The sequence below is a fragment of the Agelaius tricolor genome, unplaced genomic scaffold (assembly GCF_023055355.1).
Source record: "Agelaius tricolor isolate 1412-34295 unplaced genomic scaffold, bAgeTri1.0.p SCAF_36, whole genome shotgun sequence".
Classification (NCBI taxonomy): domain Eukaryota; kingdom Metazoa; phylum Chordata; class Aves; order Passeriformes; family Icteridae; genus Agelaius; species Agelaius tricolor.
In genome coordinates, this window is record NW_027269296.1 from 3740253 (window position 1) to 3752141 (window position 11889).

The following is an 11889-nucleotide window of genomic DNA, read 5'->3' on the forward strand; positions in this document are numbered from 1 at the left end:
CCTGGGACAGCGATGTGGAAATACCACCAGCTCCAACTGCACAAAGAACTTTCAGATGATGCAGAAACAAAGACAGAGATGCTGCTCCTGGGGCCAGGACAGACCGGTCACACTGGGCTTTGAACAGGAACCGCAAGTTTTATAGTAAAAAAAGCCACCACATACTAGAGCTGTTTTATGTAAAATTTAATAGAATAAGCAGCTATTTCTTATGGTTGTATTTTTTGTGCTTTGATCTTTGTCCCTCCAAGCCAGTTTTTTTCTTGTTCTTATTCTTATTTTTCACGTTGTGAGTTTCATAATACCGGACTCCGACTTTCTTGGAGCGCTGCTGCCTCTCGGCTCGTCTCCTCTGCAAACACAAAACACATTAGCAAATCCCCAGCATCCAGAGCCTCAGTGTCTGCAACTCTCCAATGGTGTTCACTTTGCATTCCACACACGTTAAGTAAAATAAATAATTTCAAACTAAATGGTACTGATGTGACTCTGTACGGAACCCACCCGCCCTGCTCTTATGGGAGAAAGCTCCACTTCAGTCTTTGCAGCAAGACACAAGATTCAATCTGGTGTGCATAGTCAGGTAAGAGGGGGGTCATAGAAATTGTCACAGAACATTCAGAACAGAATTCAGATTTCATTCCCCTTCTGTTCGTGCCCAAAGTCTCAAAGCTCTTCAGTGACAACAGGCTCATTAGTGATATGGCCAAGGATAAAAAAGCCAGCTTATTTCCCTGCTCAGTTGTACTACAGGAAAGCAAACTTACTTCTTTGGATGTGAGTTTCTTACAAGGCTGTTTACCCAACTGGTCATCATCATCATCACTTTCCTCTTCTTTCATCTTTCTTTTCTTCTCTGTGCCTGCAAACAGCAGAGATCATGCCCTTGGTATCTTCCAGAACATTCATTTGTTTGAAGAACTGCAGGCTGAGGTCACCATTTCAACTCCTTGAGCAACATATTCCCTTGGCTGTATTTAAGAGCTTCTACCAAAACAACATGAATGTTCCTCACAAGAGAATCACAGCTATTACTGTGAAAACTGCTCTTGAGCAGCAGGTTGCTCCAGCCCCATCCAAGTCCAGGAGAATTCCACAATCCTGTCAGGACAGGGCTCTCACACTGGATTGTGCCTTTACTAAAACTGACAACAACTCAGTAAAAACCTACAGCTTGAAGTATCTTTGCTTTTATAACATCCCAAACCCCAACTACTCCTTCCTATAACACCCCATGGAAGGGGAGCTGCTCTGGCTGCAGCCTGCCTGGAGCCCAGGCTGTTGGAACTCAAAACTTGCTTCCACTGCATCTTCCCTCACTGAGAGGGACACCTCCCATCACACACACAGCTGTTCCACAGGAAGGCTACACCAGGTCAGCAGCAGCCCTTGGGACAGCTAAAGGGAGATTTAAGTAGTTTTAGGGGAAAAGATCTTGCACACAGGATCCAGTGGATGCTTCTCCCTGTAATGCCATTTTTTTTCTCTGGCTCATAGGATTTCCAAATGTAAATTAAGAACATCTACTAATCTTGTTTTACCTCTGTTTCCAGTTTCTTTGGGTTCTTCAGCCTTCTCCATGGATTTTGCAAACACTTGGTCACTCAGTCGCTTGGGGATTCTGTGGAAGATAAAACCAGCAATAAAAGATTGTTGTTACACAAACAGTGACCACCTCTGAGAAGCCATCAGACTCCAGCAGATCCCAGTCCCCTGTCAGCATCAAAGCCAGTCTTTGCACCAGAATATTGCAATACCCTTGTTGCTGGAGTTACTGTGATTGTGAGTTATATGAGAGAGAAAATGTAGCACTTAAACCTTGAAATCTCCCTCCTCACAAGGCTGGAGGGTGAGCTTTGCTAAAACTGGGCCTGCTGCATGGGCCAGGATTCATTGCACATGCATGAACACCCAGGCTTATCCAGCCTTGGGATTATCCAACATCAAGGAGAGATCCAAGGATGCAGTATTGCTGCCCAGATAACCAAGATAATGCTAACTTTATCCATAGTTTGAGAGGCAGCTTTCCAAAAGTGAGAACATTTTTAATTTGCTGGTAAATAGCAGCTCTTGGAATAATCTTTCAAAAACAAACTGCTACTTGGCCCAATTCCCAACCCTTATAGCTAAGCCAGATAAGCTGTGGCAACTTATGTGTGTCAAGCAAGTCAGAAATGGAGTCAATCTACAGCAGAGCCTCATCAGCCCTTTCCCCCCCTGCAATGTATTGGACAGATTTAGGTACCTTATTGCTGAGAATCTCTTGGCCTTAGCTTTATCCAAAAATTTTTTGTATTTTGCAATCTTGTCCTCCAAAGCCTTAAGAGCTGCTTTAGGGCCCTCCTGGACACCTGGTGCCACCTGCAATTCCTCCTCTCCTGGATCCTGATGTTCCTCATTCTCCTCTTCCTCCTCCTCCTCCTGCTCCTCCTCCCCAGAGGAATCATGGTCTGTGTCATCAAAACCTGGCACATCCACAGGAACCAGGTCTTCTTCTGAGAACTGAGGTGCCACGTTAATCCTGCCGAAGTTCTGCCGAACGTGGGACATGAGCTGCCTGATTTCATTGTTTGTGCTGTTCCCCTCTCCTGCTGCCTCCACACCTGGTGCCACCAACTCAGAGACTTTCTCCTCTGTGATATCTTGGCTGGATGTCACAGCTGCTTCCAAAACAGGAGGCTGCAAGGAAGAGCAGGATGTAAAAGTCTGTCCCACCGTCTCCAGGAACAACTTCCATTTTCTCTCATCAGAAAAAGCCCAAGAGCACAACATGATTATTGACATTTCTGGGAGTAATGACTCAGACATCTCTGTAAAGAGCACTGCTACCTGGTCCTCACCAAATTCAGGTGTCACATGAAGGATCATGCTTGGGCAGAGCCCAGGACATGCACTGCCAAAGATCCATGACACTCTAGGAGAAGCAGCAGTGAATACCATTGGGAAAATCAAATATGAGGGAAGAGGAGGCACAAGCATCACATTCTTACCTGGGGATCTGGCTGACCTGCCACTGGTTCTGCCATTGGTGGCATCACAAAGAAAGGGATTCTGCCCCTCTGCCAGTCATTGAGAACCATCTTGCTCACAGTCTGCAAGTCAGGCTCACCACCCTGAGAAAAACAGAACAGTTCATGTCCACGTTTGTGGGGCACACAGCCCTCCCATGCCCCATGAGCAACAGAAACATTGCCATTTCCCATGTTCAGAACAGGCCACAGGCCCTTCCAGCCCACAATGCAGGAAGCTGGCACACCTTTAGCAGTTTTCCAGTCCTAGCAGCAAGTTTCTCAAGGAAGTCTTCTGTATCTGTCCAGGACTCAATTTTGTATGTCTTCCTGATGTACTCTTCTTTGGCTCTTTCCAGCACAGCACAAATATGGTCCTCAGGGCTCTTAATCTTTTCAACTTGAACCTGAAAAAGCACAGCAGAGCATCAGTAGAGGATCAACCCTCTGAGACCATCACAGAGCCAACAAGCAAAGCCTTCCAGCCCCCATGCAGGCACATACCACTCCCTTCAGCACAATGTCTGTCTCTGAGTCTCCTGATGGATAAACCACCCCGGGGCAGTCGATGAGGAAGATCCGCCGCATCAAGGTGATGTACTGCCACACCTGGAAGAGACCAGCAGCTCCCCATCAGCACCTCCACACAGGCCTTGCTTCATTTTTGAAGATCAGAGTCAGAGAAACAGAGCATGACTGATCCAGATTGCAAGGCAGGATGTGTTCTATTGCCATCTGCATGGCAGTTGTCTTTTGTCAAGGGGGCAGTTTGCCTTATCTCTCTTTGAGTGACCACATTCACTCCTCCCTCCAGGGACACACCTGCTGATAACAGCTCTGGAATGTCCCTGCATGGCTGATAAGAACTACAGCATCCCATTGGCAGATGGGAGCCCAGAGGGAGGAGCCAAGCATTCCTACCCGGATAGAATCTGGAGATTCTGGAACACCAGCACGGCTTCTGCACTGCATTGCCCAGAGGAACAGCAGCTGCCTCTTGCCCTGGATCTGCAGAGGCAGAGACTGCACCTTTCTCCAGGATCCCTGCTCCAGCAGAACCAGCCCTGGCACTGCAGGAGGGCTGAGCCACAATTCCAATGGTTCTGCTGCCAACAGCCTGACCCACAGGGTGTCAGGCTGTGCTCTGACTCTGGCACTGTTGCTTTAGTTCACTGCATTCTTTATTTTGTCCTTTTATTTTTCTTCCCTATTAAAGAACTGCTATTTCCTGCTCCCATATCTTTGCCTGAGAGCCCCTTAATTTAAAATTTATAGCAATAGGGAGGGGTGGGGAGGGTTTACATTCTCCATTTCAGGGGAGGCTCCTGCCTTCCTTAGCAGACTCCTGTCTTTCCAAACCAAGACACTGACCCAGCATTTGGATCAAGGAGTGAGGGCAGCTGACCATTCCCATCACAGCCCTGCAGTACAGCAGAGTGGGAATTTGGGAATGCTGCCAGAGCAGGGACTGTCCATCAGCCCCTCCTCAGGGTTACACAACCTGTGCAGGTCAGTGCAGAACCTGACAAGGTCATTAGGTTGTTTCACGTGAGCACATTTGTGTCTTTAGCACTGGGATGCTCCTACCTTTGTTTCCCCTGCAATGGGGGCCACACTGCAGACCTTCTTGGACCTCAGGGTATTGATCACTGAGCTCTTGCCAACGTTGGGGTAACCAATGAATCCCACACTGATCTGCTTCTTGTCAGAGTGTAACTGATGAGAAATAACAGATCCTTTTACATCTTGGAGTGAGGAATACCATTGCAGTCCTGAACCTCAAATGCTAACAAAGCAAAAGACCACATACAGTAACCTCCTCAAACCAACCACAGATCCCCAAAATTGTTTTGTACCTTTCCAAACTGCCTGAGGAGCTGGATGAAAGCACCTTTTCCAAACGGGTTTGTGAGGCTGGCATGGAAAGCAAGTGTTGGATACTCCTGGGAAAGGACAGCAACCCAGCGCTTCTGGAGAGGCAAAGAGGACTGGGTTAGAGACCTGGGCTGGACAGTGACACTCTGAGCTCAGAGAGGAGGACACAGCCTCTGCACTGGGCTCACAACTGCAACTGGCCATGAACATTGCTAGGGAAGAACCTTTGAAGCACTTCCCCAGCCCAACAGCTAAAAGCTCTGAGTATTGTTTGTATTAAAGACAAACAATTTCCCAAAAACGCCTTCACTGCTAGCTAAAACTCATTAGTTTAATGACATAAAGCAAACCAGCTGGGATGGATATGGATCCTAGGCAGACTAACATTTAGCACACTCTGGAGACAACAGCTGAACTGTTAAATCCAGACAGAGGAAGTAGGGAATTTGTGGCTGGTGTGTGTTGCTCAACTTGGCCAAACTTGGACAGATTTACATGGTAATTGTTACTTTTACTGCAGGCAAGCAGAGAACTCCCAGCGCCCCAGCTGCAGTACGCCCTTCCAGACCAGCATGGGGACTGGCACAGAGCTGCAGCCACAACAGGAACAAAGAAGGTCCACAGAATATCAGGCAGGACTGTGCTTACAGTGGCCCAGGTAGGAATGAGATCACATTTGTTCAGGACGAAAATGAGATGTTTCCAAGGCTTCTCCTTTTTAAGGTAGGATTCCACATGAGGGGAGCGAGTGCCCATTGGATCTCGGGCATCCAGAACTTGAACAACAACATCTGATGAGTCAATCACCTGAAAAATAAAAAAATCCACACAGAAGTAATGGATTTTGCAGAAAGCAAGATATCTGTACCTCCCAAATGAAAACGAGTCATATTTGAAACTACCTCATTAATTTAAAAACCTTGTATCCTTCACAAACTGCTGGTTCCCCACAGTGAAGTTCAGGCTAACATCTATTGATGCTCTACTCTCTCCTCTCCTAAATCCCCTCCAAATTCAGCCTGGACAACTGAACGACTTTTACCTGCTCCTATGCACCAGGGAAAGAAAACACTACACCCAAATGGGAAAACTAAAGTGCTGCAGCTCACAAACCCCCAGTGTTCATCCTCCATTCAGCAACAACTCCCTTCTCCCATTTCATAATGCATCAGGGTATAAAGGATGTTTCCTGGACCAATATGAAACACACAACCAAGCAGGAACCTGCTGTTAGTCCACGAAGCAACTACAGCAGGGAGCTGTCATTTATGACTTGTTTCAAGCCAAGTGAATTTGTTTCACAGCTTTTTCCTGCAGTTTTGGCAGCCTCTTACTGAAATCTGTTTTTCTCAACCATTCCCAGTGTTTTTAGATCCAAATGAAAAGGTTTTAAGCTACATTCAGAAATTCAGAGCAAAAAGTCAAGCAATTTCACACCTAAGAGTCACTGAGAGCACACAAGCTGCTCATACCACCCCAATTCACTCAGTCTCCATTTCTCTGGCAGCCATGGTGGCTCATGGAGAACTGAGGGTCAGAGCTCTCCCAAGATGACCCCATCAACATGCCAGATGTTTTTAGCCTAAAGAAACATAAGGGAACATGACTCTTTTACTTGTGGTGAAGACCCAGGAATCCGAGAGGAACTGACACCTTCACTCTGCCAGTCCTCTTCTAGATCATGTATTTTAAGAATGTTTGTTCCTCTAGGACAAGAACTCAAGAATCAAGCTCAATCAGGCAGAGATTTGGAAATTAAAATCCACTCTTTTTGAGTTTTTCTCATTGTTGCTGTACAGGATTTCAATGCTGTGCTGAAGTCCCTAACTGTGTAAAGGCTGACAGATGTGACTGCTGCAAAATCCAAGTGCAATTTACCTTGTAGAGCTCACCCCAGATTCTTTTGGACTGTCCTTTTTTAAAGATTTCCTCTTGTGCTTCATCCCTAGAAGACATCACCAGAAACATCAGCACCACAGATGCAGAGTCAGGATCTTCTCTTAATCCATTTACAGACAAAAGAGGGGACAAAGCCCAAGTTGGTCTTTAGCCAAAATCCCACAATCAGCTCATCTCCTTTTCCTTCCTCCTCACACAGTAACAGCATTGATGGAGGTACCAGATCCTTATTTAAAAACAAGGCTGGCTTTTCATATGTGTATACAATGAATAATTTTTCCTTTGCAGTCACCTTACACCAGTGTCCTCTGTCACCAGGTCTCGGTCCTTGCCCTGGTCATAAGACTCTGATGAGGCCTCAGCATTCTCCACCAGAGACTGCACATCACTTGCAGCCAGAGTTGGTCTTTTCCTTTGTGCTTTGGGGCCAAATGTTGTTTCAAATGTTTCTGTGTCAAGAATGTGAACTCTGGAGGTCTGAGGAAAAACAGGTTGGTTAAAAAAAAAACAAACAAACCCCAAGCACCATTTTTTTCCAATCTCTTGTGACACACAGGGAAGGAGCCCCAAGTTCAACACAGCCCTGGCAGCCTGTAAGTGACAGGCACTTCCTTAACAATGTTTGAGTTTTCCACTTCAAGCTTTGAGAAACACAAGAGTGGATACTTAATAAGCAACAAAACATTCTGCACTTGCCAACGAACCATGCTTCAGTTCTTCCACCATAAATGGTGTCAAATGCAATTACAAGCACTGTGATGAAAATTCAGCTGCTATCTTTGATCACTGCTTGCTTTTCTAACAAGAGCACAAATCTCGCCAAATTCTCAGATTTTTGTCAGGGATAATTACAATCAAAACTAGATTTTAAGCTTGCAATGAAAGCCAGCTTGTCTTGGAACAGCAAACAGTCCATGGCTGAAAGGAGCAATTTGTTTTTGTAATGCATGTTTTAACACAACCTTTTCCCTAATTTAAATAATGTTCTTATGACATGAACTTGCAAAGTTTCCATATGACAAAACAGCTACCAATAGTCCAAAATAATGGTTTGGACACAGTGAAAAAAATGGCAAGAAATAAAACTTGATGTACTAGAAAATGAAGGCTGAAGGAACAAGAATTTCTGGTACAGGATAAAGCACATGTGTTTGAGTTCAAATTCATCATGTGTGTGTCTGCAGGGTGCAGCAGCCTCAGGAAAGGCACAGAAGCTGTTAGAGGCATTAGAACATCAGCTGGCACATTAACCTATCAGAAATCATAATCAGAAATCATAAGATGACAGTATCATAGCCTATCACAGAAGGCTTTGGGCTGGAGGGACCTTAAAGCCCATCCAGTGCCACCCCTGCCATGGGCAGGGACATCTTCCACTGTCCCAGGTGGCTCCAGCCTGGCCTTGGGCACTGCCAGGGATCCAGGGGCAGCCACAGCTGCTCTGGGCACCCTGTGCCAGGGCCTTCCCACCCTCACAGGCAAGAATTTTTGGGGTAATTTCCTATTGGAAAATGAGAATTTTTATGAAACAATGCATCTTTCTTTGCCCTCACACCTGATGGCCACAGTGACAGGGAATCAGAACCACCCTTGCCCAAGGAATCCACTCCAGCTGCCCCTTGCAGGGGGCAGTGTTTCCCAGTATTTCCAGACTGAGCAGGACAGCAGAGCTGCTCACAGCTGTGCACACACCTGCACACTCAGGGATACCCACGTGTGGCTTGATCCTGTCGTGGAACAGGGACATGGGCAGCTTCTTCTGCTTCATGATCACCCTGTAAGGATCCTTCATCACAGTCTCCATCTCCTCCTGGAATTTCTGCAGGGATGATTGCTTGATCACACGAGTATTTCCTATAAAAAACAAACATCACACCTGGCCTTTCCTGATCTCAACTGCTCCAACTGGGGACACTAATAAAACATGAACTTTGCATCTGGAACAAAAATACCAGTGACAAACCCAAAGGATTTTACTTGAGACCAAGCCCAAAGAAGCAGCCAATCCCTTTCTTTCCCACCATTTATAGGAAATTTTGAAAGTATCTCTAGGATATTTAACAGCCATACACATGGGCAAACCTTGGGGAACAAAACAGGAGCCAAAATAACCCCCCTTAGGGAAAGCAAAGCCCCAAAGCACAGGTACAGGCAAGGGGTGACAATGATGCCTCAGGATTTCAGCTTTTCTATTTTTCATGTATTTGTAATCCTGCAGTTCTTTAGTGTAGAACTCCAAACTCCACACACAGTGGGAGCTGCTGCTTTCCCATTTGGGGCAGACACAACAATTCCTCTCCAGGCCTGGCAGTCAGGGACACCTCACTGCCTCAGGCCCTGAGAGATGGAAACAAAAGTGAGTTGGGGGCAGCAAACTTGGGGTCAATGACTTCATTAGCTGAAGCTGTAATTGGAAGATGAACCCCCAATATGCAAATGGCCCAAACTGATAAAAGTGTGAAAAGCTGTGACCCATTGTCCATTTTGGGTGGCCCTGGGGGGCTTTGTCTGCCCAAAATGTCCCTGAAGCCCTTCAATAAACAGAACTGCTTTTTATTGCCTTAATTTTGTCTGGCCTCTGTTTTTAGGTAGTCACACAAGGCATCAACAGCAGCAGGGGTCCCTCACCTTCCCACACAGCTCTCAGGTCACCATTTTGAAACAAACACCTTGCATCACACTAAGTTCAACAGCTTTGAAGCTTGCTGAGTCTGGAAGTTGGACAAAACTCACCAAACCATTTGATATTTGGTTCCACTCTTGCAACAGTGCCTGGTGCCACAGTTGACTGATACTGCAGAGGTTTGATGACTTTGCCACGTTTGTTCCTAAGGGACAAATGAAGATATGTCAGTGCACAAAGGGCAGCACCGACCCCTCCAGCCCCTGTATGTGCCAGGCCAGAAGCAGAGGCACAAAATGCAGAGGGACCCTTCCCCTGCAGTGCTGAATGCTGCTGTGCATCCCATGAGGTGAGTTACCCAACCCTGAGTGGCAGTGATGGCAGTCACAGCCCTTGGTGTCACTCCAGCCTGGCCAGACCCTCCCTGCAGCTGCTTGAGGCAGCCAGGAAGGGCTCCTGGGGCTGCAAAAGGCACCAGTGCTGTTTTCTGGCAAACCCCACTGAGTTCTCTCACAAAGCCCTTTAACCACCACTGCAGGACTCACCCACACAGGATTTACAAGAGGAGACGTGGTTTGAACTCAGCAATACCCCAAAATCCACCCTCCCCACCTGCTCCCCAAACAGGGGGAAATTTGGCACAAGAAACCAAATAAGGTGATGTGAAACAGAACTGCCATGGCACAGCCACGTGGGTGCTGCTCCCCTGCCATGGATCTCTGAGGGTGGCACAGAGGGGAACAGGGGCACCCTCTGTGGAGATGCTGAGGGGAGCTGAGGCTCTTCAGGTCTTTGGGGGGAGATTTTGAGCTGTGCTGCTCTGGGAAATTCAAGAATTCTGTGTGGTTTGGGTCTCTCCAGGCAGATGCATCAAGGGCTACCCAGGTGTATCCCTGGTACATCGCTGGGCTGCTGAGAGCTTGGGATCAGGCTTGGGATCAGGCCCAGATCAGGCTCAGGATCAGGATCAAGCCTGGGATCAGGCTCAGGACCAAGCCTGGGATCAGGCTCAGGATCAAGCCTGGGATCAGGCTCAGGATCAGACCTGGGATCAGGCTCAGGACCAAGCCTGGGATCAGGCTCAGGATCAAGCCTGAAATCAGGCTCAGGATCAAGCTTGGCATCAGGCTCAGGATCAGACCTGGGATCAGGCTCAGGACCAAGCCTGGGATCAGGCTCAGGATCAAGCCTGAGATCAGGCTCAGGATCAAGCCTGAGATCAGGCTCAGGATCAGACCTGGGATCAGGCTCAGGATCAGGCTCCCAAGCTCATGGGGTTACAGAGCTCACCACAGAGTGAACTTACAAAGTTTCCATATGACAAAACAGCTACCAATAGTCCAAAATAATGGTTTGGACACAGTGAAAAAAATGGCAAGAACTAGAACTTAATGTACTAGAAAATGAAGGCTGAATGAACAAGAATTTCTGGTACAGGATAAAACACATGTGTTTCAGTTCAAATTCATCATGTGAGTGTCTGCAGGGTGCAGCAGCCTCAGGAAAGGCACAGAAGCTGTTAGAGGCATTAGAACTTCAGCTGGCACACTATCAGGAATCAGATCATAATATGACAGTATCATAGCCTATCACAGAAGGCTTTGGGCTGGAAGGGACCTGAAATCCCATCCAGTGCCACCCCTGCCATGGCAGGGACACCTTCCACTATCCCAGATTGCTCCAAGCCCCCTCCAGCCTGGCCTTGGGCACTGCCAGGGATCCAGGGGCAGCCACAGCTGCCCTGGGCACCCTGTGCCAGGGCCTCAATGCCCTCACAGGGACTAATTTTTGTGGCAATTTCCTATTGAAAAACAAGAATTTTTATTAAACAATGTTATCTTTCCTTCCCAGTACCAGTCCCGAGGTGTTTTGTGGCCTGTCCCTGGCGCGGCCCTGCCCAGCCGGTACCGGGATCGCGGCTGGGCCAGGCCGGTACCGGGACCGCGGCTGGGCCAGGCCGGTACCGGGACCGCGGCTGGGCCAGGCCGGGCCGCTCACCTGCGCTCCTTCTGCCGGTACATGTTCAGCCGCCGGATGGTCGCTCGGTCCCGCATGTTGTTCCCTCCCTCGCCCCCGATGCGATCTGCGGACACAAAAGAACATCAGCCCCGCTTCGCTTCGGTTCGGTTCGGTCCGGTCCAGCCCGTGGCCCTGCCCGTACCGGGGTTGGTGCTGGCGCGGGAGGGGTTGATAGAGCAGCGGCCCTTGTAGCGCGGTTTCACCATCGTGCCGGTGTGAGTGCTGGTGTCGGTGCCGGTGACAGTGTGGGTGCGGGTTCTGGTGCCGGTACCGGTGTCGAAACAGGTTCCGGTGCCGGTATCGGTGTGGATGCGGGTTCCGGTGCCGGTGTCGGTGTGGGTGCGGGTTCCGGTGCCGGTATCGGTGTGGGTGCGGGTTCCGGTGTCGGTGCCGGGACAGGCCCGGAGCGCTCGGGCCGGGCCGCGGACACGCGCGCGGCACTTCCGGCGCGCTGCAGCGCCTGAC

At 48.4% G+C, this 11889-nt stretch overlaps 1 protein-coding gene across 1 annotated transcript; it reads right to left on the reverse strand.

The window, feature by feature from the left end:
• Window positions 1–171: 171 nt before the first annotated feature.
• GNL2 (G protein nucleolar 2) lies at window positions 172–11889 on the reverse strand. The gene is made up of 16 exons (XM_071453205.1): window positions 11567–11889; window positions 11404–11488; window positions 9516–9610; window positions 8497–8636; window positions 7075–7259; window positions 6762–6828; window positions 5532–5690; window positions 4865–4978; window positions 4596–4724; window positions 3513–3617; window positions 3257–3415; window positions 2991–3113; window positions 2246–2679; window positions 1542–1621; window positions 768–862; window positions 172–352 (listed from the first exon to the last, which is right to left on the reverse strand). The coding sequence occupies exons 1-16, from the start codon at window positions 11628–11630 to the stop codon at window positions 203–205; spliced, it is 2184 nt and encodes a 727-aa protein (XP_071309306.1). The 5' UTR covers window positions 11631–11889; the 3' UTR covers window positions 172–202.

Excerpts from the sequence above, each read along its gene's own strand:
- GNL2 (XM_071453205.1), bottom strand. The coding sequence starts at position 11,630 with ATGGTGAAACCGCGCTACAAGGGCCGCTGCTCTATCAACCCCTCCCGC. Across the intron at positions 3,114-3,256 it reads GGACTGGAAAACTGCTAAAG|GGTGGTGAGCCTGACTTGCA; the intron begins GTGTGCCAGCTT and ends TGTTTTTCTCAG. Across the intron at positions 353-767 it reads AGAAACTCACATCCAAAGAA|AGGAGACGAGCCGAGAGGCA; the intron begins GTAAGTTTGCTT and ends TTGTGTTTGCAG.